The sequence below is a fragment of the Meriones unguiculatus genome, chromosome 14, assembly GCF_030254825.1.
Source record: "Meriones unguiculatus strain TT.TT164.6M chromosome 14, Bangor_MerUng_6.1, whole genome shotgun sequence".
Lineage (NCBI taxonomy): Eukaryota > Metazoa > Chordata > Mammalia > Rodentia > Muridae > Meriones > Meriones unguiculatus.
Genome location: NC_083361.1, coordinates 90,910,206 through 90,933,342, shown reverse-complemented (window position 1 = coordinate 90,933,342; position 23,137 = coordinate 90,910,206). Strand labels below are relative to the sequence as shown.

General features: G+C 44.0%; 1 protein-coding gene across 15 annotated transcripts in view; it reads right to left on the bottom strand.

The window, feature by feature from the left end:
* The window catches only part of Ppfibp2 (PPFIA binding protein 2), a 139,583-nt gene that overhangs the window by 16,858 nt on the left and 99,588 nt on the right, over positions 1-23,137 (bottom strand). For all 15 annotated transcript variants that reach the window (XM_060367788.1, XM_060367787.1, XM_060367789.1 and 12 more), the window contains 6 exons: positions 21,340-21,471; positions 9,878-9,970; positions 5,989-6,100; positions 3,514-3,575; positions 2,426-2,501; positions 1,025-1,128 (listed from right to left, as the gene is read on the bottom strand). In XM_060367788.1, the coding sequence (XP_060223771.1) occupies positions 1,025-1,128; positions 2,426-2,501; positions 3,514-3,575; positions 5,989-6,100; positions 9,878-9,970; positions 21,340-21,471 (579 nt within the window). The remainder of the gene's footprint in view (positions 1-1,024; positions 1,129-2,425; positions 2,502-3,513; positions 3,576-5,988; positions 6,101-9,877; positions 9,971-21,339; positions 21,472-23,137) is intronic.

Below are 23,137 nucleotides of genomic sequence, written 5' to 3'. Positions count from 1 at the left end.
GGTGAGCTGGAGACAATGAGGGTGACTGGTCTGTCTTCACTGTTGCACTGACCACAGATCCCTGTCTTTTCCCTCAGGCCTTTATGGTTTTCTCAGGGAAGATCTTTAACAACATAGCACAGGTATTAAAAACTAGATTTTGCTGGTTAGACAGACCTGGGTTCAAGTCCTGTTCTGCTAGCTACCTGTAGTGTAGTCTAGAGTATATTACTCACCCTTTCTGAACCTCAGCCTTATTGTAGTAAAGTAAGAGCCCATATAGGTGTCATGAGAACGGAGCCATGCACACTGCTCATGTCAGTGACCACGAAAAGCTGAGTGAGTCCTAATTACTGCTCAGATGTAACTACCAGTAACATAATGTACTTTCATCATGGGGTGACATTTGGTCCTCCCTTAAAGAATGATTAAGCTGGACTGTTAGACAATAATTTTCAGTTTGATCTTTTTAGAGCTCATAAATCTTTTGGCCCCAGTGCAGCCCCCACCCCCTTAGGCCTCTATCTCTGAACTTGTTTATTCATCTGTGTTTAACCACATTCCAGAGGGTGATACAATAGGGCCAGATTTTAAAGCAAAGAGGGTACGTGCTGGTTAGAGGGGGCTGATGGAGGCATGTGTGAGGCAGGAGTGCCTATGTCTCTCTACATGGACAAGATGGACTCACTCAGTTCATCAAGTATGTTGAAGTCCATTAAGATAAGCCATGACTTCAGATCTTGGAGAAGCCTTGGTAAATAAAACAAACAGCACCCTTGTTCTGTATTTCATGCCAGAGAGGAAAGATAAACAGAAAGCCAATTAAAGAGGAAAAGTCTTGCCCTGCAGAGTTCTAGTGACCACCATGCTGTCCCTAGGTGGAGCTCAGGCCTGAGGTGGGTCCTTGTTCCCTGAACCTTTGCCAAAGCTTGAGGACCATCCCTTGGACTGAAGTATTTATCAATTAAGATGTATAATGAAAAGGTGTCTGCCAGATGACTCTCCAATGGCACCTGAACCTACATTATGGGAGGAAGTACAGTACCTCTTGCTTCAATACTTCCTCTGGACTTTTATTCGTGGCATTCCGTTTTCTGAAGCTTCCCTCTGCTTCATCTTCATTGACTGAGAGTGTTCTCTCTGATGGCCCTGGAAATATTAAAGCAGTAGTGGTAAGTCACTATTGTGAGACTTGCTCAAAAACTCATACAATGAAACCCTAATGGTGTTTGATCTTCATTAACAAATTCTAAGAAGGATTGCTTCAGCTTAGGGGTTTACTCTACCCTGTCTCAAAACTAAGAAAGACTAAGACATATGTAAAGACATATGGATATGGAATGTCCATCACAGGCTTTGTGTTTGGTTTTGGGAGCCTGTGAGGCCTTTCAGAGGTGAGCCTTAGGGGTCACCACTCAGCCCATTTCTGACCAGTCTTTCCACTTCTTGGCCAACCAGAATACAAGGAGTCAGTGCTATGCCATGGCACACTGCATCTTCAAACTGTGAGCCAAAATAAATTTTTCCTTTCTTATCTTGTTTCTTGTCAGGTATTTGACCAGAGCAACAAGTAATTATTACAAAAAGAGACATTGATAGTGTGACTGGGAAAATTCTTCAGGGCATCCAATCAAGTGTTGCCACGAAGGTCACTTGAAAGTCAATGTTTATCCCTGAAACAGAGGTAAGCCACTTCTTGCTTCCAACTTCTTATTTATTGGCCAAGGGCAATCAGGCACAAGATCACAAAAAAATTAGAGAAAAGAGGCTGCAACATTTGTGTGAGGCCTGGCACGTGCCTTAGGCAGGAACCAGTCAGTTCTTATGCCAGCAGAGACAAGGTTTGATTCCAAACAGTCGGTAGCTCAGCCAGAATCAGATATCCTTCAAACAACTGCCCTGCAGGGTCAGCAAGGCGAGCCAGGTCCAGTGCATGGCCCCAGGAGCATTACTATGCTCATATGAACATACGAGCGTTTGTATGCTACACTGGTCTGGGTGGTAAACATGAAACACATGACTTTCTATGGCAACCTAGGCATCTGGTGACTCATGTAAGTCCCCTATGTGCCTTCTGCATCTCCAGGAAACTACAAATCCTGTGAGAATCTGATAAGCTCTGAGCCCCTTGAAGGTTCTGACTGACCCAGTTTGACTCCTACTGCTGTCTTGAAGGGAGATCCTAAGAAGACTGATCAGAGGCCCTCTAATGGAAAGGAATCCCAAGAGCTAACTGAATGGACAGTCCCTCGAAGTTCTGACCTGACTATCATTTGAGTGAAATTTCCAGAAATTACCAACTGCACCATCCAAGCATCTACACACAGATCCACTCCCGAATCTGTCTCCAGCCAGAAGGTAGAGGACCTGATAGCAGAACTCCTCCTGCCTCTGACACAGTAGACAAAGCATCTTTCAGGGGAAATGGGTTTCCTCCCTCTCTTACCCTGAGTTGCCATCACAATCTCCTTCACCCTTAGGTATTGGTTCAATAGCCCTGTCAGCTCCTCTATCCGACGGTCCTGCCATGGTAGAAAAGCAGATCAAGATTAACACCACCATTAGCCCCTAGTCAACTGTATTTTGAGCATAATGAGGAAAATTCCATATAAGATTGCTAAGGACCCCACAGAGAGGAAGTCAGGGTCCCCTGGGCCTCAATGGTCTGCCTCACAGGTAGCTACAGACACTCATGACCCTATATGAAGGTGTGAGTCAATAGTCATTGGCATGCCATTGAGGAGCCTATGTGCTGGCAGAACTAAAAGCCTCTGCTGGACAGTCTCCAGGAACAGCCTTGATGAAGTATGCCTCTCATTCCTGTGTCACCCTCTAGAGCTACACATGTAAGACATATCCCAATCTCCTCACTCCTTTCTTGGGACTCTGAAGCACTGTATAGAACAAGGGATATTCTTAGAAAGGATCCATTCTTTCAAGGCTACAGTCTGGGAACTTATGTCACACAGATCCTGAAATACATGGGTTTGAAATCTTGGCTTTACTATCCTCTAGTCACAAGACCCTGTGCAGAATTATCTAGGCATTTTGTGTCTCTTTCTTCAGCTGAAAATGTGGGGCTATGATTCTCAGAGACATAATTTACACTAGCTAGGTAGCTTTCTGTGTATGGATATGGTTATTTTATGATTATGCAGGAATCAAATATGATAAGGTACTAGGATAAACTGAGGCACTGCACTGCTAAGTGTCTCTATGGTTGTTCTACCATGAGAGGTAATTTGCACACATGGGGGCTGTTGCTGAGTTTCCTAAGAGTGGTGACTTGAATGAGCAGAAGGGTTTTGTCACCATACCACCATGAACAAGCAGGGCTCTAAGCTGCCTTTGGGAGATTCAGTTTAGGTGAAGATCTCATGCATCATAAACAAGTACTGAAGTTGAGTCTCTAGTGGCAAGAGCTGTTGTCATCTTGCCAGTGATAGCATAGCACTGTCCAGTAGAGCAGAGACCAGAAGGGACCAAAGGACCTCTAACGAGGCACCTGCAAGGAAACCACAGCAACTGTCTCACCTTATCCTCATTGGCAACCAGCAGTGTTTCCATCCCCATTTTCAGACGGTGGATTTCTTGATCTAAAAGAATTGAGGTATAAAAGGAATTACTTGTACAAATGCTGACAGCTATTCACATATGCTAATGGCCTTCACGTTCAAACTTAAAGATTTGACACGTGAATGTGACTCCTTTTATTAGTCCAAAGAACCTAAGATGGTATTGACACAGTGGGTCTCATTAGACACTTGTTGGATACATTTATGAATAACCTAGTGTTCTGTCTTCTCTAGGCATCTAGGAACAAAATAAAAAAAAATCATTCACTCAAAACTGACAGAGGAATAAAAAGCTTTTCATAAACAGCATCACTCTATGTGAGCACATGCCTCAGCTCGTGACTAGTTTCAGGGAAGACCATGCAGTCAGACAAACTAGAAGCAGAGGAAAATTTTAGAAAAGAAAACCAAAACAATTTATGGATGATAAATGGAGAGTGGGCATTATATAAAGGTTTAGTAGCTGGCTTGATTTAAAACTGTATAATCTGCTATAAGCCTATAATCATAGCTATTCCTGAGCTGAGGTAGGAGATACAAGGTCCAAGATCTACCTGGACAACATAGTAAGACCAAAATAAAACATTGTTTGTTTCCTTTTTCTTTAAAAAAAGACTAGAGGTAGAGTTTAGTGGCAGAGTAATATGTCTTCTATGTACAGGGCCTTGGGCTCAATCCAAAACCAATTAAGAAAGAAATGAACAATAAGATGGCTCCATGAGTAAAGTTAGTAGTCATTTAAGCCTGATAACTTGAGTTTGAGCCTCAAGATGTATCTGTGAGAGAACTGATATCCAAACACACTGTGGCATGCATGTACTTGCTTGTGCACACACACAGGCACATACAATAAACAAAATAGCAAAAACAAAAGAAATCAATGTTTAGATTCACTAATAAATACAGAAGAGCAAATGTTATTGTTAAAGGAGAGCAATGAAAATTCATCAGAAATATACAAGGGTCTATGTTGGTCTATGGTAGAAAACAATCTAAGTTTAGAATCAATGCAGACACGCCTGACTTTTTCCCAAATAGGACTGAAGGAGAAAGAGGCCATTTGTGATTCTTAGAGGTTTTGGAATTGGCATGGACCTCTATATTCTAGGGGGGGAAAAGCACTTATGTTTAAGCCTAAAATGAGATAACCAACAGGAAGAGATGTTGTTGTGTAAGAACAGCAAAAGACAAGGGATCCCAAGTAGAGATAGTTTGTTTCCTTTTTGACAGTTCATGAAAAATAGTATCAGGATATGTGTGGACTTCGTGTGAGCTCATTCTCAGAGTGAGTGGAGTCTTAGGCTCCTGGTACCAACATCAGCTCTGCTACTCAGTTTGTCTGGGGCGGGGTGAGATGCTGAGGGTGGGAGGATAATTTCAGAGAATAACTGCTAAAACTGTATGCACTAGTCAGACCCAATCTGACTAAGCATAAATGACAGTCTAAACATGGGAAGGTTACTTGTGAAAGGATGGGGAGGGTTGAGCCTGATGGTCAACAATTTCTTTTTCAAGCTCAGACATTGTTACAAGGCTAGAGAATGTTCTCAATCTAGTTGGAGGTCCAAGCTGAGGCCATAAGGCTAGAGAGCCACATAACCCATAGGACTGACACTGCTCAGTATCCAGGTGGCAAGAAGAGGAGCTTGGACATGTGTGATCTTTCCATATCCTTGGAGAATTGCCACAAACATACTACATATGTTGCGAAGAATATTTGAGGGTTTCTTCTGTTTTTGATCAGCAAGAGTTGAACTCCCCAAAGAGCAGTCTCATTTCACTTATTCAATAACTCAATTTTAAAGTGGACAAGATATTTTAGTGCTAGGCTCTGAGGTGCTTTTTAAGGAAGATAAAATCCTGGACTCACAGTAGGGCAACCTCAAGATCTCCCAAAATACAGCACTGCTAAGGTATAGTATGAGCTATGTTGGGAACATGAGGCTGCTAACTAAATTAGAGAATAACAGGACCAGAGTCACCTAATTGAGGTTGGGTGGCCAGGAAGAGCTTCCCAAGAAATGATGTTTAAGTAGAGCTCTAAGGATGACAAGAAATTGGCTTGCTTCTATAACCTCAGGGCCTTGTACAAATGTCAGGAGAGATGAACTGCTAAGCTTCTTCTTTGGTGTAACACCAAGGCAAGGCCTTTCAATCCAATGAGGTCAGTAGGTTTTAGGAAAAAAGCTCCAGAGGGCCTTCAGCACTGAGTGTTCTAGATAAGGGGGTGGTGGTGCAGTGGGCATGTCAATGATCCCACACCAAAACTCAGCCTTACAGGCAAGGACGCATGTGCATGCTCATACATACAGATGTATGTATGTGCATGTTATTCATACCCACGTATGCAAGCATACATTCACAGATTCATGGCCACTTGTAAGAATAGACCCAGGGTCTTAAAAAATGTGTTCTTCACAGTCTATCCAGTTACCTCGCTCTACATGGTCATTGTGAAGAGCTGCACTCCGGGAGAGTTGGCTGTGAAGACGCTCGATTTCGGCATCTTTTAGGGCCACCTGTTCTTGCAGCTGGGCTACCTCAGCCTGAAAAAGCAACAGAGAATCCCTTCTAGGTCAGAGGGACTTCCAGCTCATATACCTCATGTCATAGCCCAGAGCCCACTGGACCCCAAGAGACAAGAGGAGTGAAGGACATGGGTAAGGAGAGAGAGAGGGGAGAGAGAGAGAGAGAGAGAGTAGATAACTGTCCCCCCCACTGGGTAGAACCCTGTAGAAGGAACTCACTTGCCTGCCATCACCTTGCTCCTGTATCCTCTTATCTGACCAATCTCTTTCTCTTCCCTGCTCTGTAAGGCCCAGGGAAAACTGAGCCCAGAGGAGCTAAGATCATATGCAGTGGGATGGCTCTGTCCCTGCTGCACAAGTTGGACTGTTGATTTTGCATGTGGTCTTTCCTCTCCCAAGACACACATCCCCACTTAGATATGTCACTGTAACATTATGTTTAATTCCACCTTTCCAGTACACTTGGAAATAGAGTGGAAACCAAATCTTTACAGCTAGTTTTGAGATCAGCCAAGACTTCCTTCCTTAGACACTCTCCCCTTTTGTATAGTCAACGCTTTTGCTCAACCTCCAGTTGCATGTTTGCCCATGAGTACTGTGTATACTCAAGCTTTGACGTGTATATAGTACATATTGTTTTGAAGGGAAAGCACATAAGCACCCTGCACACATACTCGCACATGCAGACGCGCCGGCACTGAGTAGCCCCCATGTCTCCACTATGCACAATGAGTTCACACACAGCACTATGCATGGTTGCCCACTCTTTCCACGCACAGCACTATGCATGGTTGTCCATTCTTTCCACGCACAGCACTATGCATGGTTGTCCACTCTTTCCACGCACAGCACTATGCATGGTTGTCCATTCTTTCCACGCACAGCACTATGCATGGTTGTCCATTCTTTCCACGCACAGCACTATGCATGGTTGTCCATTCTTTCCAGACTCATTAAAAAAAAAAAAATCAAAGCTCTTTCTGTCTCACTCCAAGAGGCTCTTTGTAGCCAAACAAATCTAGAATCTCTCATGTCCCAGTTGGATGACCTCAGACAAGTAACTGCACCTTTCTGAATCTTGGCTCAATAGCTCCTACTTCATGCCCTTTAGGAAGAGTAAATAATATAACCATTATAGGTAACTAGGTCTAACACTTATCACATATTAGAGGCCTGGTAAATACTGCAATCATAGTAAGAATTCTTTCCATATCCCTTGGGAAAAAGCTCTCTTCTGACCATCAAACCAAGACAGGGGTTAGAACTGAGCTTTGAGTAGGAGGACACACAGCAAAGGCATCTACCCTGCTCTTTCACTGCCAGGTAGGAACCTAAGGATATTCCAACTGTGGTCATCAGAATATAATGTAGGGCCCAAGTCAATCACTGAACAGCAGCAAGGAACCAGATGAACACTGGTCCCATTAGTGACTCTTCTGCCTGCCAGATCTTGTTCAGTGTTATCACACTGAGCACCCACCCTGCAGCCACTGTTCTCACCACTTTCAGATCTCACAGTCCCAGAAGAACCCATGGGGAAAACAATATCCCTGAAAATACTGGGAGAAAGCGGCAGCAGTACATGATTCCATGTGAAATTAGGTGGCCAATGAGTGGCCAGGCAAGGGTGCTGCCATAGTTACTGTTCTATTGCTGTGAAGAGACACCATCACCACGACAACTCTTATGAAAGAAATTATTTAACTGGGGCCTTGCTTACAGTTTCAGAGAGTTAATTCATTATCATCAAGACAGAAAGAAGACAGGCATGGCGCTGGAGCAGTAGCTGAGAGCCCTGCATCCCGATCCACAGGCAGCAGCCAGAGCAAGAGAGAGATTGGGCTTGGTATGGGTTTTTGAAAACGTAAAGGCCATCCCCAGTGACACACCTCCTCCAACAAGGCCACACTTCCTAATCCTTTTCCAATAACTAGGGGCTGGGCATTCAAATACATGAGCCTGTGGGAGGCCCGTTATCATTCAAAACATAACAGTTGCCAACCTGAGACCACCTGCTCCGATGCAAAATCACCACTACCCAGACTGCCTGCTCCAAGTTAGAGCCTCACAAACCTCAGTCTCCCCGCTTCATAACAGGACATCATCAGCCAGACTGCTGCTCCAATACAGCGCTTTACCCACTCACTCAGTCTGCTCCTGTGCAGAACTCTACCCTCTGGGCCTGCTGTTCCAGGCTGCAGGTGATCAGAAGTCTGGCAGTGAGGCAGGAGTGGGTGCTCTGGGTCCCTGCAGAGCAGGAAAGGATATCTTGCATCCCTTCAGGGTGTGTCTTACTAAGTTCAGGGGACACACTCTACTGCTGCTTGCACTGAAGATGAGCCACCTTTAGGGACTGAGGAGGTTTACACAGAAAACTGAACAGCTCACAAACACAGGAAGGAGTTCAGGTGGAGAAGATGCCACTGGAGGAAGGAGCAGGAAAGCACAGAAAGGGGAGGCCAAGGCCTGAACCTCGCCTTGGTCACTTGAAGTGCCATGTTCCTTACCAGCAAAATCAGCATCAAACACACCCACTGCACTATTTTCCGACCTAAAAAAGGAAAGTGTGCAAAGGGCTGGGTGGGTTCTGGCAGGAGCTGTTTCACACCTGGTAATCATTAAAGATGCCTCAGCTGGCATCTCACAGGTCCACATGACAAGGCGGAGAGATTGGGTGAATTAAAAGGCAAAGAATTCCCTGGTTTCAAAACAAAGAGTGGTGTTTGTGACTTCAAAGACTTCAACCGGGCTAGACTTGTAGGAGTGAGTGCCGTAGTGGAAAGTTTTGAGCTACTGGAAAAACAAGGCTCTTAGAATTGATGACAACAAAGCCCAGCACACACAAGGCTGGGTGTGTTCAGACAATAGCCCTTCATTGACAGGCTAGGCCTGATTAGCTGTGAGAGTGTGGCAGAGGTACTCAATCTCGCTAGTCTCCATTTTGTCATCTGTAAAAGGTTAAGGATGTTATATTTATACATGGGAATATGATTATATTCATTCTAACATCATGTCAGCATTTGCTAACTTAAGAAATCATAAATTTTTAAATGTGGAAAAAAAGCACAATATATATTTTTAAATAAATCAACACCAGAAATTGAGGAAGAAATGGAAAGAGGGAGGGAGAGAAATGAGAAGGGAGGAAAGAGATGAGGGAGGGCCATAAAGAAAAATATATAAAACAAATCTTTAAAAACAAAGAAAACTGACAGTAATAGGGACTGCTGAGTTTAAGATGATGTCCCCAACAAAATTCTGATGCTCAATGTTAGTATTTAGGCAGTCTGCTTCTGCCCTTCTTCACACCTCTTCTGCTCATCTTTCTGCTTTTGCTTTTTGCACCCTGCTTAATTAACTTCCTCTCTACATTCCTCCAACAACAAATGTAGCTTGAAGAGCAAAGGTTGCCCCTATGTCCTCCCCACCATCACCCCTTCCTAGCTTCTCACTTTTTAATAAAACAAAAAGGGAGGAATGTTGGGATCTATAAGCAGGCTGCCTAAATACTAACACCCTCCCTCACTCTGCCAGCCCGCTCACCCACTCACTTAAGATCTTCCTTGGCTAAGTAAAAAATGGACAATAGGATAGTGCCAGAGGAAGGAGACATGGCTAGGGTACCTCAGCAACTCTCACTTCAGTTTCTCAGGCTTTCATGAGGAACTTTTTTACATCAGATCTGCCTGCTACAGTCCGGGCATTTTTAAGCTTTTGTTGTAGAGAACCCTGAGTACCCCTCCCAGCAGAACCTCTGCCCCTCCCTCTCCATGGGTGCTTCATATTGCCTCTTACCTTAGTGGCCTTCAGCTCCCACTCGTACTGGTTCCGTTCGTTCTCCAGCTCCTCCACTTTGATTTTGAGGTGCTTGAGCTCTTGTAGTAGCTCCTGCAGAGAAGGAGAATGACAGCTGTGATAGATAAAGAGCATGCACTGACTCTCCACACTGGATAAGGCTCATGCAAAGGGAGCTGGGGCCAGCAACAGCTGCAGCAGCCTCCGTGACAGCAGCTCTGAACTTCAAATGTGGTCCGTGATTCAGAAAAGGCTGTGTAGCCTTTAAAAACAGAGACTAGGGAGTTCCAGACATAAAAGAAATGAAACTGCTGTGTGCATATGTATGCCTTTGTGTGAGCATGTGTAGGCCAGAGGAAAACCTTGGGTACATTCCTCATTCCTCAGCCACTGCAGGGTTTTTGTTTTGTTTTGTTTTTTTTAGGACAGGTTTCTAGCTGGCTGGCCAGCAAGCCCTAGGGATCTACCCCACAGTGCTAGGCCTGCATATGGGTTTTTTGTTGTTGTTTGTTTGTTTTAAACATGAGTTATGGGGATGAAACTTATGCTCATCACTTTAACAAACCAAGCTACCTTCCTAGCCTAAAACTCAAAATTATCCTTATTCTTACATTCTGTTCCCCTTTCTCTGACATCTGAACCCCCAAGAGACATGCCCAGCTCATGCACAGGTATCTCAAACAGACAGGTCAAGCTTGTGAGTGGGAGGAGCAGAGATATTGAAGGGAGGCAACTTCTCTGGTGGTGCAAAGGGAGGAGCAGGAAACAAGGGGCTCTCTCTGTGCTGAACCCAGAGGAGGAGGCAGCAGTTCTCTGAGGCTTCACAGCCAGTAAGATTCAGAGAGCAAACTGCAGATGCCAGCATGAGTGTCCCATTCAGGGGAGGAGGTTAAGCAAGGAGAAACAGGGAAGGCATGCAGAAAGGAACCTCAATAGGAGGCAGAAAGTGAGACAGCCCAGTGTTGGTGGAGTAGAGGTTAGATGTCAGTATGCACTGGAGATGAGACTAGGGAGCTGGGTCATAGGGCTTTGCAGATCAGAGTATTCAGCATGTCACTGAATGGGAAGTGGGGAAGGGATGTTTAAACAACTTTCACATATACATTTGTAGAGGTAGTAAGAGGGGCAGGAATTCAAGCTCATATCTTCTGACTCTAGGACCTCTGGTTAAAAATTTCCTCAATAAAGGAGCCAACACTCAACAATGTTATCTCTGTTGGGTTTGTTCTGTTCGGTTGAGACAGAGTCTCATAGCCCAGGCTGGCCTGTAACTCACTGTGTAGTACAGACTGGCTTCAAACTTGCAATCCTGCTTTTACCTTACAAACACCGAGGGTTAAAACATGTACTACCAATGTGCTCTGCCAACACTGTGATCTTGAACCAAAATTTACTTAATGAACAATCAGTTCATGTAACAACTACTTCGTTACATCCAAAATATTGTTATAATGTCTCATTTCCCTCCCAACACACCACACTCTGGTCTTGCAATGAGCGCTGATAGCCTGAGTATCTTCCAATGGTTCCTTTGTGACCTTGGCCCTATGAAAGACCTCACTGCTAAACATCCAGAGGAACAATGGCATTAGCTCACCCATCTAATCACAGCACTCCCCTGCTTCTTGAAGCTTCTAAACTTGAACTCATGACCATCCTGGCCTGCCCCAGCTCAGCTCTAACATGTCACACTGGAGACTTTTCAACCCCTCATCACAGCTTACACCTCCATACATACACCATTCTCTAACTGTCCACCATGTTAACTCCTGTCTATCTTTCAGCCTCTTTCAGGCAAAGCTTCCCAGACCTCCTCATCATATTAGACCCCTCTGTAGGACTCTCAGGTGTTTATCTGTAGGGTTGCTGGTAGCTAGTTCTGTTGTCTTCTGTGAAGGCTGGGGAGTCTTTGTGAACCTCTTGCCCAGCAGGTCCTGGCACCTGCTGTTGAAGAATGAATACCTGATACTCAAGTCATTATTTAACTGGCTTAGGCATCTCTGCATTCTGAGATAATCTACCATGAAGTAACACTGCTTCCACATGAATCTTATAATTTATTAAAAATGACTTACAACTGAGTTAAGGATTTCTTAGTACCTGTTGAAGAAAAGGCCCATTAAGCTATAGTAACTGTGGCCTTCATCTTCATCATTGGGATCTTCAAGACTTTTGGTTGCATATTTGGACTTGCCAGAGATTCATAATCATTTTCTAGTAATATCATTGGCCCTGCCTAAGCTGTTCCAATGCCAAGCAGGAAGAAAGAGTCTGTCTGTCCTGCTTCTGTCTTAGCAGAGCTGCTCAGTTTGCTCTGAGAAGCCACCATGCCTACTGGAGGCAGAATCAAGAAAGCACAGGTTACTGCTCTCTAGCTGCTTGTGACTTCTTTGGCATATGACCCAAAGGTCATGAACTCTCTAAACTGTGACTATACTGTTTGCGTTATTTTTTTCCTAGAAATTCAGGTGATGACTTAGTTGTTCATAACAAATGAAAAAAAAACTTATGCTGCTGTGGTTACTCCCTGGGGAAGGGGTGGGGCTAAACATCTCTAAACATGGGGTTTGAAAGGATTTTTCCTATGATGCTGTTTAAAGGAGAATCTTACAATTCTTCATGGTGTTTAAAGCTTCATTAAACACCCAGTCCAGGGGGAGGGACAAGTGTCTGGATTGTACACTGGGAAAAGAGAATCCTGAGTTTTTCTTTGGCGCAAATCCCCCATCACTTAGAGCCTACAACACACCTTGATCCTATTCCTAAAGATAGGGAAATGTGACCTTCTGAGGGCTATTCTCACCTGCTCAAACTTTGCTTGATGAGAGTCCCAGAGCCCACCTCACATCAACAGAGGTTTGTGTGAGGCCATGTTCTGCCCTGAGGTCACAGCAGATCCATGCGAAGCCACTGCACACAGTTCTGGTTAGGAGAAACCCCAGCCTTCCACCACTGAGACATCACACACACATGCTCCGATATACTTAAGTATGGTTCCTACAGGTGACCCCTCACAAGGGGCACAGTCCTGGCTGCAGGTCTGGGGCTTGGCCTCATGGTCCCCGGCCACCACCTCCTCAGGGTGGGCCCTACCGAGTAACAGGCGCTCTTGAATCTGCCTGTGGATGTCCAACTGCAGTCTACACATCTGTTCCTGCAGCTCACTGATCACATTCAGAACTGACTGTGGGGAGGAAGAGGAGAGAAAAGCACTCAAGTCAGTCACCATCAGATGCAGACCACCTTGGGAAAACAGCTGAGGAGGAAGGGAAGTGTACAGAGGGTGAGCACAATGGGGGAGGGGAGGGTGGCCCCCAGTCCATGGCCAAGTGCATCTCTGATACTTTTTGTTTGTTTTTCCTGAGGCCTGCTCCATCGTTGGACCTGTCTTGAAGTTTGTGCCAAACTAGACAGATGGCTATTCTTCTAAGTCAACAGCTGAGGTACAGTCTGGCAGATCCCCTCACCAAAGCAGAAGCAACAGTAGAGGTTGATAACTGACACAAAGCACACTACACACACCTGCATCCGTGCCAATATCCTCCCACACATCCAAACATATCAACACCTGCTTACAGGTGAGTCTACAACATATACTATGCTTATGCATGATAATGCATCCCCAACTTTAATCCCATTCTGATAATAATAGGCTTATTTTAACATCCAGCCTACATTCTTTGCCAAAATATGTTCAAGCAACATTTTTTGTAGCACTGCCTTAAAGTATGGGTGTTCCTGGTCTATCAGGACAGACCAATTGCAGAAAAGCCAAAGAGGTAAACCTGATAAAACTTATACCTTATTCTGTTTGTGCTTGCATGAGTATATGTGTGCATGGATGCATGACTGTGAGTGTGTGTGTGTATGCGTGTGTGTGTGTGTGTGTGTGTGTGTGTGTGTAGGCCAAAGGACAACCTTGGCTGTCATTGCCCACCATATTTTGAGACTTGATTTCTCACTAGTCTGGAACTCACTAATTAGGGAAGGCTGGCTAGCCAGTGAGCTCCAGAGAATCTCTCCTTGGGATTACAACTGCATTCCACCATACCCAGTATTTTTGTTTGTAACTTCTGAGAATCAAACTCAGGCCCTCCTGACAGAGCTATCTCCCCAGCTTCAGATGTGGCCTGATCTTTGTAAAGTTTAAAAAAAATTAGTTATTGTGTGTTTGTGTATGGATAGGAATGTGCCAAGATGCTGGTATCAAAAGCCAGCAGACAACTTAGAGGAATTGGTTCTCTCCCTTCAACTTTGAGGCTGGGTTCCAGAGTTCAGAGGTAGGCTGCCACGCTTGCAGTGAGCACCTTCATCCACTGACACATCTTACTGGCCTGTGAGTCCCTACTTTGTTTTCAAGCTTCTCAGATCCATCAGATGCTTCCCTCTCACTTCACAGGACCCACCTCACCCTCCTTCCTTCCTTTCTGCCAGTTTGAGATTAAGAAGAGAATGGTTCATTTCCAGATTTCCCAAATTCACTTAGTTTCCCATTCCTTAAAGCTCACATACAGTGATAGAGCTGAAGCTCTGAGGTACAGCACTTACCTAGCATGCGCAAGGTCTGGTGTTAGCTCCCTAGCACTGAAGGCAGAAGAAACAGAATCAACAACAAAAACCTCACTTGCAGCATCCAGTGTGGGACTACTGTCCCAATTCTTTGCACCTATGAGAGGCATTTCGAGAATCAAGTCCACTTTCACTTTCTTCTAGCTAAAAAAAAATGAACCTTTCTTTTAAAAGGCTATTGTTCTCAGCATTGTCCCTTGTTTGGGGGGTGTCCTTCCTCCTATGGTTCAGACAGGTGTGCTTTTGTCCTTAGTAAATGCTCTTTCCATCTTTTCCATGGCCAGTTTCCCTTGGGGCTGGCTATGCTAGGCCCTTTCTTCTCACTGATACTGCGTGGGAAACGGTTCAGTCAGAACTGCCTTTTTTCTCACCAGCACAGGATGACTGTGTTGTCTTCTCTGGAGAGTTCCCAGGCTTTTCATCGCTCAACTTTTCAGAGTACCCTGCCTAGCTAGCTCTGCCCTTGATCAGTTTCATGAATTTCTGGATAACAGTTACTCTCACACCCCCACCACTTTACTATATTAATTTGTCTCCCCTTTACTTCAAAACTGAAATCAAGTTTTCCCAGTTTTTGTTCCTAGTCTCTGGGTGAGAAAACTGAGAAAAACAATCAAACACATTTGAATCAAATCAGCTTTGGCTCAGGACTTTTAAGACCCAGACAGCTGCTGCTCCCATCCCTCCACTTCTGTTCATTTTGTCTGTTTCTGTCTCTAACCTACAGAAATGTAGGTTAGAGGTCCGGTACACACCTGCTTTCCTCCCTCCGCTGTAGCAGGACTGTGTGGTTCCCTCCAGGTCTGCTGGGCCACTTCCCTAACCACGTGCTTTTGGTTTGTGTGTCTCTGTCCTCAGACCTGGCATTGAAACTTAACACTCCAACTCCAGGGCTGGCCACTTCCTCTAGTCCCCGTCTTTTTCTCTGCTATGGGGCAGAGCCTTTGGCAGCACTGTTGCATCCTTGGGCTGCCAGTCATGAAGTGCAGGTGACATTTATGAGTTCGTAATTGCTGCCCTGTATTGTACTCTCAGCTGACTCTGTAGACACACCCTGCTTTGCCAAATATCCACTCCCCTTCTCAGGGCTCTGTCTCTGTGCAGCTATGCAGCACCTGCCATAACCATCGTCTGTTCTCACCTGTTAAACTTGTTCACAATTATTCTTAGTTCTCTCTCCCTCTCTTCCTTCATGCTCAGCTTCATAGTGGCCTGGCCCTCTCCTAGCAAACATTGCTGATGGGTGTATAACCTATATTTTCTATAGAGGGAGATTTGGAACTATGTCAACATTTCAAGTACTGATGCTCCTGATTCATCTGCTCCATTGTGAGAGCTCACACATGTACACAATTACTACAACACTGCACAGAACAGCACAAACTTGGAAGCAATTTAAATGTCCATCAAAGAACTCTGTTAACTACAGGGGGCATAGAGAGATGTCAGAAAATATGCAGACATAAATATAAATGAAGAATGGTTTACATTTACTATTCTTGCCATGGAAAGAAGTGTAAGATTATTCCTTTTATCCTAGTACTTGGGAGGCAGAAGCCGTTGGATCTCTGAATTTGAGGCCAGCCTGGTTTACAAAGTGAGTTTGAGGACAGTCACAGTCTGTGTGAAAAAATAAAATAAAATAAAAATTAAAAAGAAAGAAAAGTATGAAAATAAAAGTGAGTGTGTCTGTATTCTGTGTTCATGAACATGGTGTGTGTGTGTGTGTGTGTGTGTGTGTGTGTGTGTGTGTCCTTACGTAAGATAACTCTGGAAGAATACAAGACAAACTGATAGCACTGGTTTCTGCCAGCCAGCTGGAGGACAAGTATATGACATCTGTTGTTATTCACCCTTATGAACTTTTTTTTTTTTAAAGTTTCCTTCATATACATGAAAAGGTAAACTAAGGGCTGGGGAGCTGGCTCAGCAGTTAAGAGCGCTGTCTGCTCTTCCAGAGGTCCTGAGTTCAATTCCCAGCAACCACATGGTGGCTCACAACCATCTATAACTAGATCTGATGCCCTCTTCTGGCATGTAGGTGTACATGTAGATAGAGCACTCATATACATACAAATAAATAAATAAATAAATAAATATTAAAAGAACAAAAAGGTAAATCAATGAAACAAAAATATTAAAACTCTTCTCAGCAGGCCAGTTCAGCTCTCGGCAAATACAGTCCTCCCTATACTTGCTCTGAGGTCCAAGTTCATCATTCTGGCTGCTCTAGTTCAGAAATCAGAATTTCTTCCTTCCCAGGTACAGAGCACAGGAAGAAAACTGTATGTTGCGAGGCACCGTTGCTCTACAAGAAAACCCTGAAAATTACTTCTAGTTCTTGATTCACCGAGCTGACACCACAGTCTGTCCTAGCTCTCTGTCCCTGACAACTGCTCATAGCACAGTGGGATCCACCTGTGCCCCACTCTCACACCCCATAATCCTAGTGCAGAGGGAGTCAGACTGGCTCAGAGAGAATCCTTCTAAAGGACCCTTCTGATGGATGTGTTCTAGGGTACCACCAAGGGTTTCTTTCACGTTCCATCCTCTCATTTGGTATTTACTTCCCATGTCAGTCACTCTACTACAATCCTGCCTTTCAGAAGTAAATCTAATATTCAGTCCTGGGGAGCTTGAAATGACCCAGGAAGGATGTAAAAGGCTAATGAGGAAAACTAAAGCAAACATCTGTATTCACCCACTTCTCACATGTACCACTACAGACCTAATCCTTGAAAAGGCTTGTACTTCCAAGGCCCGAGGTCTCACAGACTGGCCCCCAGTACCATCTGTACAACTCAAGCACAAGCAGCAGGGCACTGACTGAAGCCACAATGACTTAGGGTATGATCAGAATAGTGTGCAGTGATCCTATTAAAAACTGACCCTATTTTCCTTGAAACAAAAATTGAATCTGAGGACAATGGCCAAGCTGCAGAGAGAAGTGTTAAGCTTCAATGTGAAACACCTCACTCGGGAAGGCTCATGTATTAAAGACTTTGCTGATGGAATTTTGGGGGAGGTGACTTGATCATGAGGGCTATAACTTCACTGATTATCTCACTGATGGGTTTATACTTTCATGGTAAAAAAGGGAAGTCATAGGAGGTGGGGCTAGGTTAGAGAAAGTGTGTCAACGGAGGCATGACTTTAGAGGTGTATCTTGCTTCAACCCTTTCCTGTTTCTCTATACTCCTTAGCTGCCATGACTTGAACAGCCTTCTCTGTCACATGCTCCTACTGTCAGTGTTCTGCCTCACTGCAGTAAAGCCATCCTGGAACTCCTGAAACACTGAGCCTATAAATCTGCCTTCTTCCAATTTATTTGCATGCCTATTTGCCATGGTAATTGTCAGAGTTTGCATGTGGAAGGACCCTCATGGACTCACATGTTTATACCAGTCTCTACCTGATGGCACTGTCTTGGGGGGGGCTCTAGAACATTTAGGAGGTGAAGTCTGGCTGGAGTAAGCAGGTCACTTAGGACTGAACCCAGCCTCATTCTAATCAGAGCTCTTTCCATTTCCTGATCTAATGATAAGTAATAAGCCATGCCTTTAGATCCTACTACCATGGGTGGAGTCCTACTGACCATGCTTTTCTTACCATAGCATACTGTATTGCTTAAACATGAGTCAAAGATAAATAACAAGCCAGGTATGGTGGTGCACGCCTTTAATACCAGCACTAGGTAGGCAGGAACAGGGAGGTTTCTGAGTTCTAAGACAGCCTGGTCCACAAAGTGAGTTCCAGAAGAGGCAGGGCTATACGGAGAAACTCTGCCTCAAAAGTAAATATGATGATGATGATGATATGTTGATAATAAAACAATGATGACAATAATAATAAACTTTTTCCCCCTTCTTGTTTCTACTGGGGATTTTGTCACTGCAACAAGAAAAAGTGTCTAACACAGTGACACAAAGTTAACTATCAGAAATGTTACCATCTGGCTATCTCAAAAAGAAAAACGAAGTCTTGCCTTTGCTAAACCACACTCAGCCTTAGGCACAAGTACTCACTGGTTAAAAAAAAAAATGGTGTAGTATAGAAACAGATCAAGCATTCCCTTTATTCACGTAATTCCAACCACAAGTGACCTGATCTAGCAAAATGTTCTCACTCAAACATTTCCATCACATGACAGCAATAAGGTTTAAGCGGCACTCATGGTATTCAGCCACTGGTGCTCCAGATAGCTACCAACAGAGGCTGAGATCCTGGGCCAATCAGCAGAGTATGTTCAGTTACGATAAGGAGGAATGTGTTTCAGGTCACGTGGTTGCTCACTGCCTCTCACAGGTTTGAACAGCCTACAACATTCCTCCACATGGAAACCTAATATTTGTACTGGCAAATATTTGAAGGGCAGTGATCTTGTAGGATGGAGGCCAGGAGCTTGCCTCATGCATGAACAGCCTGATGGAAAATCACCCCAAACTTGGATTTAAAAACAATCTTACAGAGAAGAAAACAAGCTACTGGGGAGGTGGCTTCCTCCCCAGTATCATAGAAGGGGAAATGCATCTCCTTCTGAAATTCTCAAAAAGGAACTGGGTTACCTAGCTCCACACTAATTCTGCATTTTTTTCACAGATAGACTGACTTTCACACTCACACACTCCAAGTGTTGTTATCCCTGGAGAGCCAGGCGCAGTCAGGCATGAAACCCACAATGGCCTTACAGCTTTTGCTGGAATCTTTAAGAAAGAATCTCTAATTGGTTTCCCAAAGTGAGGGGAACAAGGACTATTTCTAACAGGAACTCAATGACTGGCTCTTCAGTCTCCCCACCCCCGAAGGGAGGAGCAGTCCTGTTAGGCCACAGAGGAGGGCTTTGCAGCCAGTCCTGAAGATACCTGATAAAACAGGATCAGATGAATGGGGAGGAGGTCCCCCCTATCAGTGGACTTGGAAAGGGGCACAGTGGAGATGAGGGAGGGAGGGAGGGAGGGACTGGGAGGGAATGAGGGATCGGGACATGGCTGGGATACAGAGTTAATAAAATGTAACTAATAAAAAACATAAAAATAAAATTTATTTGATCTCCATAAAAAAAAAAAAAAAAGAAAGAATCTCTATAGATGTCAGTCTAGAGCTATGGATGACTACATTTGACATGAAGGGGTCAGCCTTCCTGAGAACAAGGCAAACAGAGAATCAAGGACTGCCCTAAAATGGGCTTTTAGATGCACGCTGAGATTGTCTGGTTCTAATCATGCTGTACTCTAGCCTTAGACTTCTTAAGTTGTGTCTTCTATCAACTCCTTTCTCTCCTCTTCCCCTACCCCCCCTTTTTTCCTTAATCATTTTAAATTGAGTCTCTGACAATGTACACACTTCCCAGAGCTCATTGAGTTCCGCCTCTGAGCCCTAATGCATGCTCATATATATTATATACCCTGGAACACTGATAAAATGACTAACCCAGGAGATTTGACTGTTTCTCTGCAAACAATGAAGAGTCCACAAAGATCAGCTTTCAGTCTAGGTGAACTTTTCAGCATGTGAAAAATGTGTCATAGTCTACCTTTCCATTGTCAACGTGAGTAATACAATCAATAAAAGCTAGCTACTACTACATGGTCTACACTAAGCTAAGGGCCGCATACACAAGTTCTCCTTCAGTCCTCAGAATGACTCAAGAAAGAGCAAGCATTACTACCATCTTATAGAAATAAATAAGCAAAAAAGAATTAGATATTTGGGAGTTAAATTAATGGCCAGGAGGTCAAAGCTAGGGAATATCCGAGTATGACTCAAAGACAGAGATGAGATCCAACAACCTCCACTCTCCATAGGAGCTCCTGTATACAGCTTACTACAGGTCTCTTTCTTTGGCCACTACACAGCTTACTGAGAAACATGCTCTCAAAATCAATGCAAGGAACATCCCCTGGAATACTGTAAGTGGTCCAAGCTCTATTATCGACTCAGAAAAGCATGGCATGTCAATGTAAATAATGTTAGCACTTCCCAGAAAGGACCAATTTCCATCTTTTGACTTTTTGAGAGGGATAAATAGAGGGAACTGAATATAAATCAAGTTTTTACAAAATGCAAAATGCTATGATAACACTCAACATCTGTGATTTAATTGGCCTTTAGCACATTAATTAACTATTTTTATAAAGAAACTGATGTTCATACAAATTATATAACTAATTTGTTGAGATCCAGAGAGCTAATGAATAGATCAGTTAGTAAACAAACCAAGGTTTTCCTACATGTAGAACTCCCTTCTTCCATGAATTACAATGCCAAGTGTGAACATAAAACATGAAGGCAATTATCTAAGTTAAAACACACTGCTCCTTGGAAAGAGGTGTTCTGCGCTTAAAACTCTCTGAACTCTATCCAAAATAGATGCTGGCATGTTCTAGCCCATGATATATGGAATCTGAAGAACAAAATGAAAAAAGCAAGTATTCTTTCAGAGATGGCCTGAATGTGGACTCACCCACACAGCCCATCAAGAGGAAAGAAAAAAAAGCACACAGACTTGGGGAGTGTGGGCAATGAAAACTATCTCATGCCTTCTGGGAGGTAGCTTCCTTCCTGTTGTTGTCATTACCTTAGTTTTCACAAAAGACATCTTGTGTCTCTCCACATGTGTCTGATCCTTCGCTCTCAACTGCTTCCCTTTCCATCCCTGTCAGCAGTTTGAGGATAGAGCCTTAAAGCCAAAACTGAGTGGTTTGGGCATTGCTGAAATGTGCAATGACAGCAAAACCTGATAACTTGGTATTAAACAGATCATTGTGTCTCTAGTGCATGAATATTCCTGGTACCCAGTAACTGCTGGGACTGCAGTTGGCCAGATGGCCTAGAAGCCTAGTGCAACATGGGCCCCAACCCCACCCAACCCCAATATGGTGCATCACACTCACCTCTGCTTTTCTCTGTTTTTCCTCTTGTTCTTTCTGCTCTTTCTCCATACCAACCAGCTTGAGCTTCAGCTCAGACACTTCAGTCATGAGATCCAACTTCTGAGTCTCTAGAGATGTGCGACTTAGCAGCTCCTGTAGGCAAAAATGGATCTCAGCATCATAGGCCGCCATGGCAACAAGACCAGAAGCAGTTCTGTCCATAGCACATGAGACAACATCTACACTGTGTCACAGCTGAGGGCTGGAACTACTGCATAGCAGTCACAGATCTGTTAGGGAGAGGTCTGGCTGGCCCTAGGTTATTTGGGGACAGCACAACCCCTGACATAACCCAGCATCTTTGAAAGACATTTCTCAAAAAAAAAAATTCTCCATAGTAACTATTATTAATTATTTTCAGAGAAAATGAATAGGCACTTTCAAAAGATGAACATTTTCCATCTCTGTTTTCAAGGCGAAGCAGCAACAGAACAAATGAATATGAATTCCTGCTGACAACACAGTTTTTGAATTTCTAGACCAGCTCTTGGGTACAATCAAGGATCAGACTTGTCTCAACAAATCTCAAAGTAAGACATTATTACAATAAATCCAGAGAAGTCAGAGTATAAAGTGGATTCCTACAAGTGGTCCAGTGAGATGGCTCTTTCCTGAACAATATCAAAATTACAAGTAGCTACTATGGGATGTAGAAAAGGTTATTCTCTACTTATTGTGGAATGACCAAGTTCATTATTTCTATTCCTGTTGTCACTAGAACAGCAGCAGACAACCAAATACCCCAGTTCCTGGATACCAAGCCTGCCATTAACACACACACTTATTAAGCAAGAGGACGCAACAAAGGATACAGGCAGGACAACTGCTGTGGAATTATGAAGAACCAGAAGTCTTTTCAGAGGTACATGGCAGTATGTTTTCCATCAGCAAATGGTGATGTTTTGATGGCTAAAATCTTGGTTATGGTAGGCCCTTATCCATGCAGGCCTGAGAACATACATGGTAACCAGAAGAGCAACTGAAGAAGAAACAACCTCCTGCATGGTTTGAACATCGAGTATCATCTCAGGCAACCCAACCCCAGCACACAGACTGATGATCTGATCTCTGAGACACCAAATCATGCCATCATGAACCAAATCAGAGGAAAGGGAGTTTGACTAGGAATAGATGCTTCACTAAAGGCCACCAGTCCTTGATGAATCCGAGCTACAAACTAGCTGAATTAACTAGGTGTCTAGAAGGCCTCTTGAGCCCGAGGCCAGGGAAACAGCCTTTTCCTGGTCAGCCAGACTTGAGGCTGGATGACAGGACAGAAGCCAGAACACTACAGCATTAGACACATAGGATGCTTGGTGACAAGGAATCAGATGAGATGTCCAAGTTAATGACAAACTCAGGTCTGCTGAGTGCCTTCTCTGCACCAGACACTGCTGGCTGCTTTTGTACACATTCTCCTAAACACACCTCCCCAGGGATTTGGCAGCAAACATTGGAATCTGAATTTTACAGATGAGAAACAGGGCCAGGGAGAATAAGCAAATCTGCTAGCTAAGAACATAACGTCAATCACAGTCTATTTGACTTTAGAATTCATTTCTGTTGGCTGTATCATCCTGTTTTCCAAGCTGTGGTGGGAAGGGGAATGTTGTGAATCAAAGAATTTAAAGAGAAATAATAAAATGTTGAAAAGGGCAGTCAAAAAATATTCCCTGAGCCCAGGAAGTGTCCACTTGGCCTGCCATTGTTTCACTGAACACATACTATCCACAGACCTCAGTTGCTGAGGCCAAGCAGG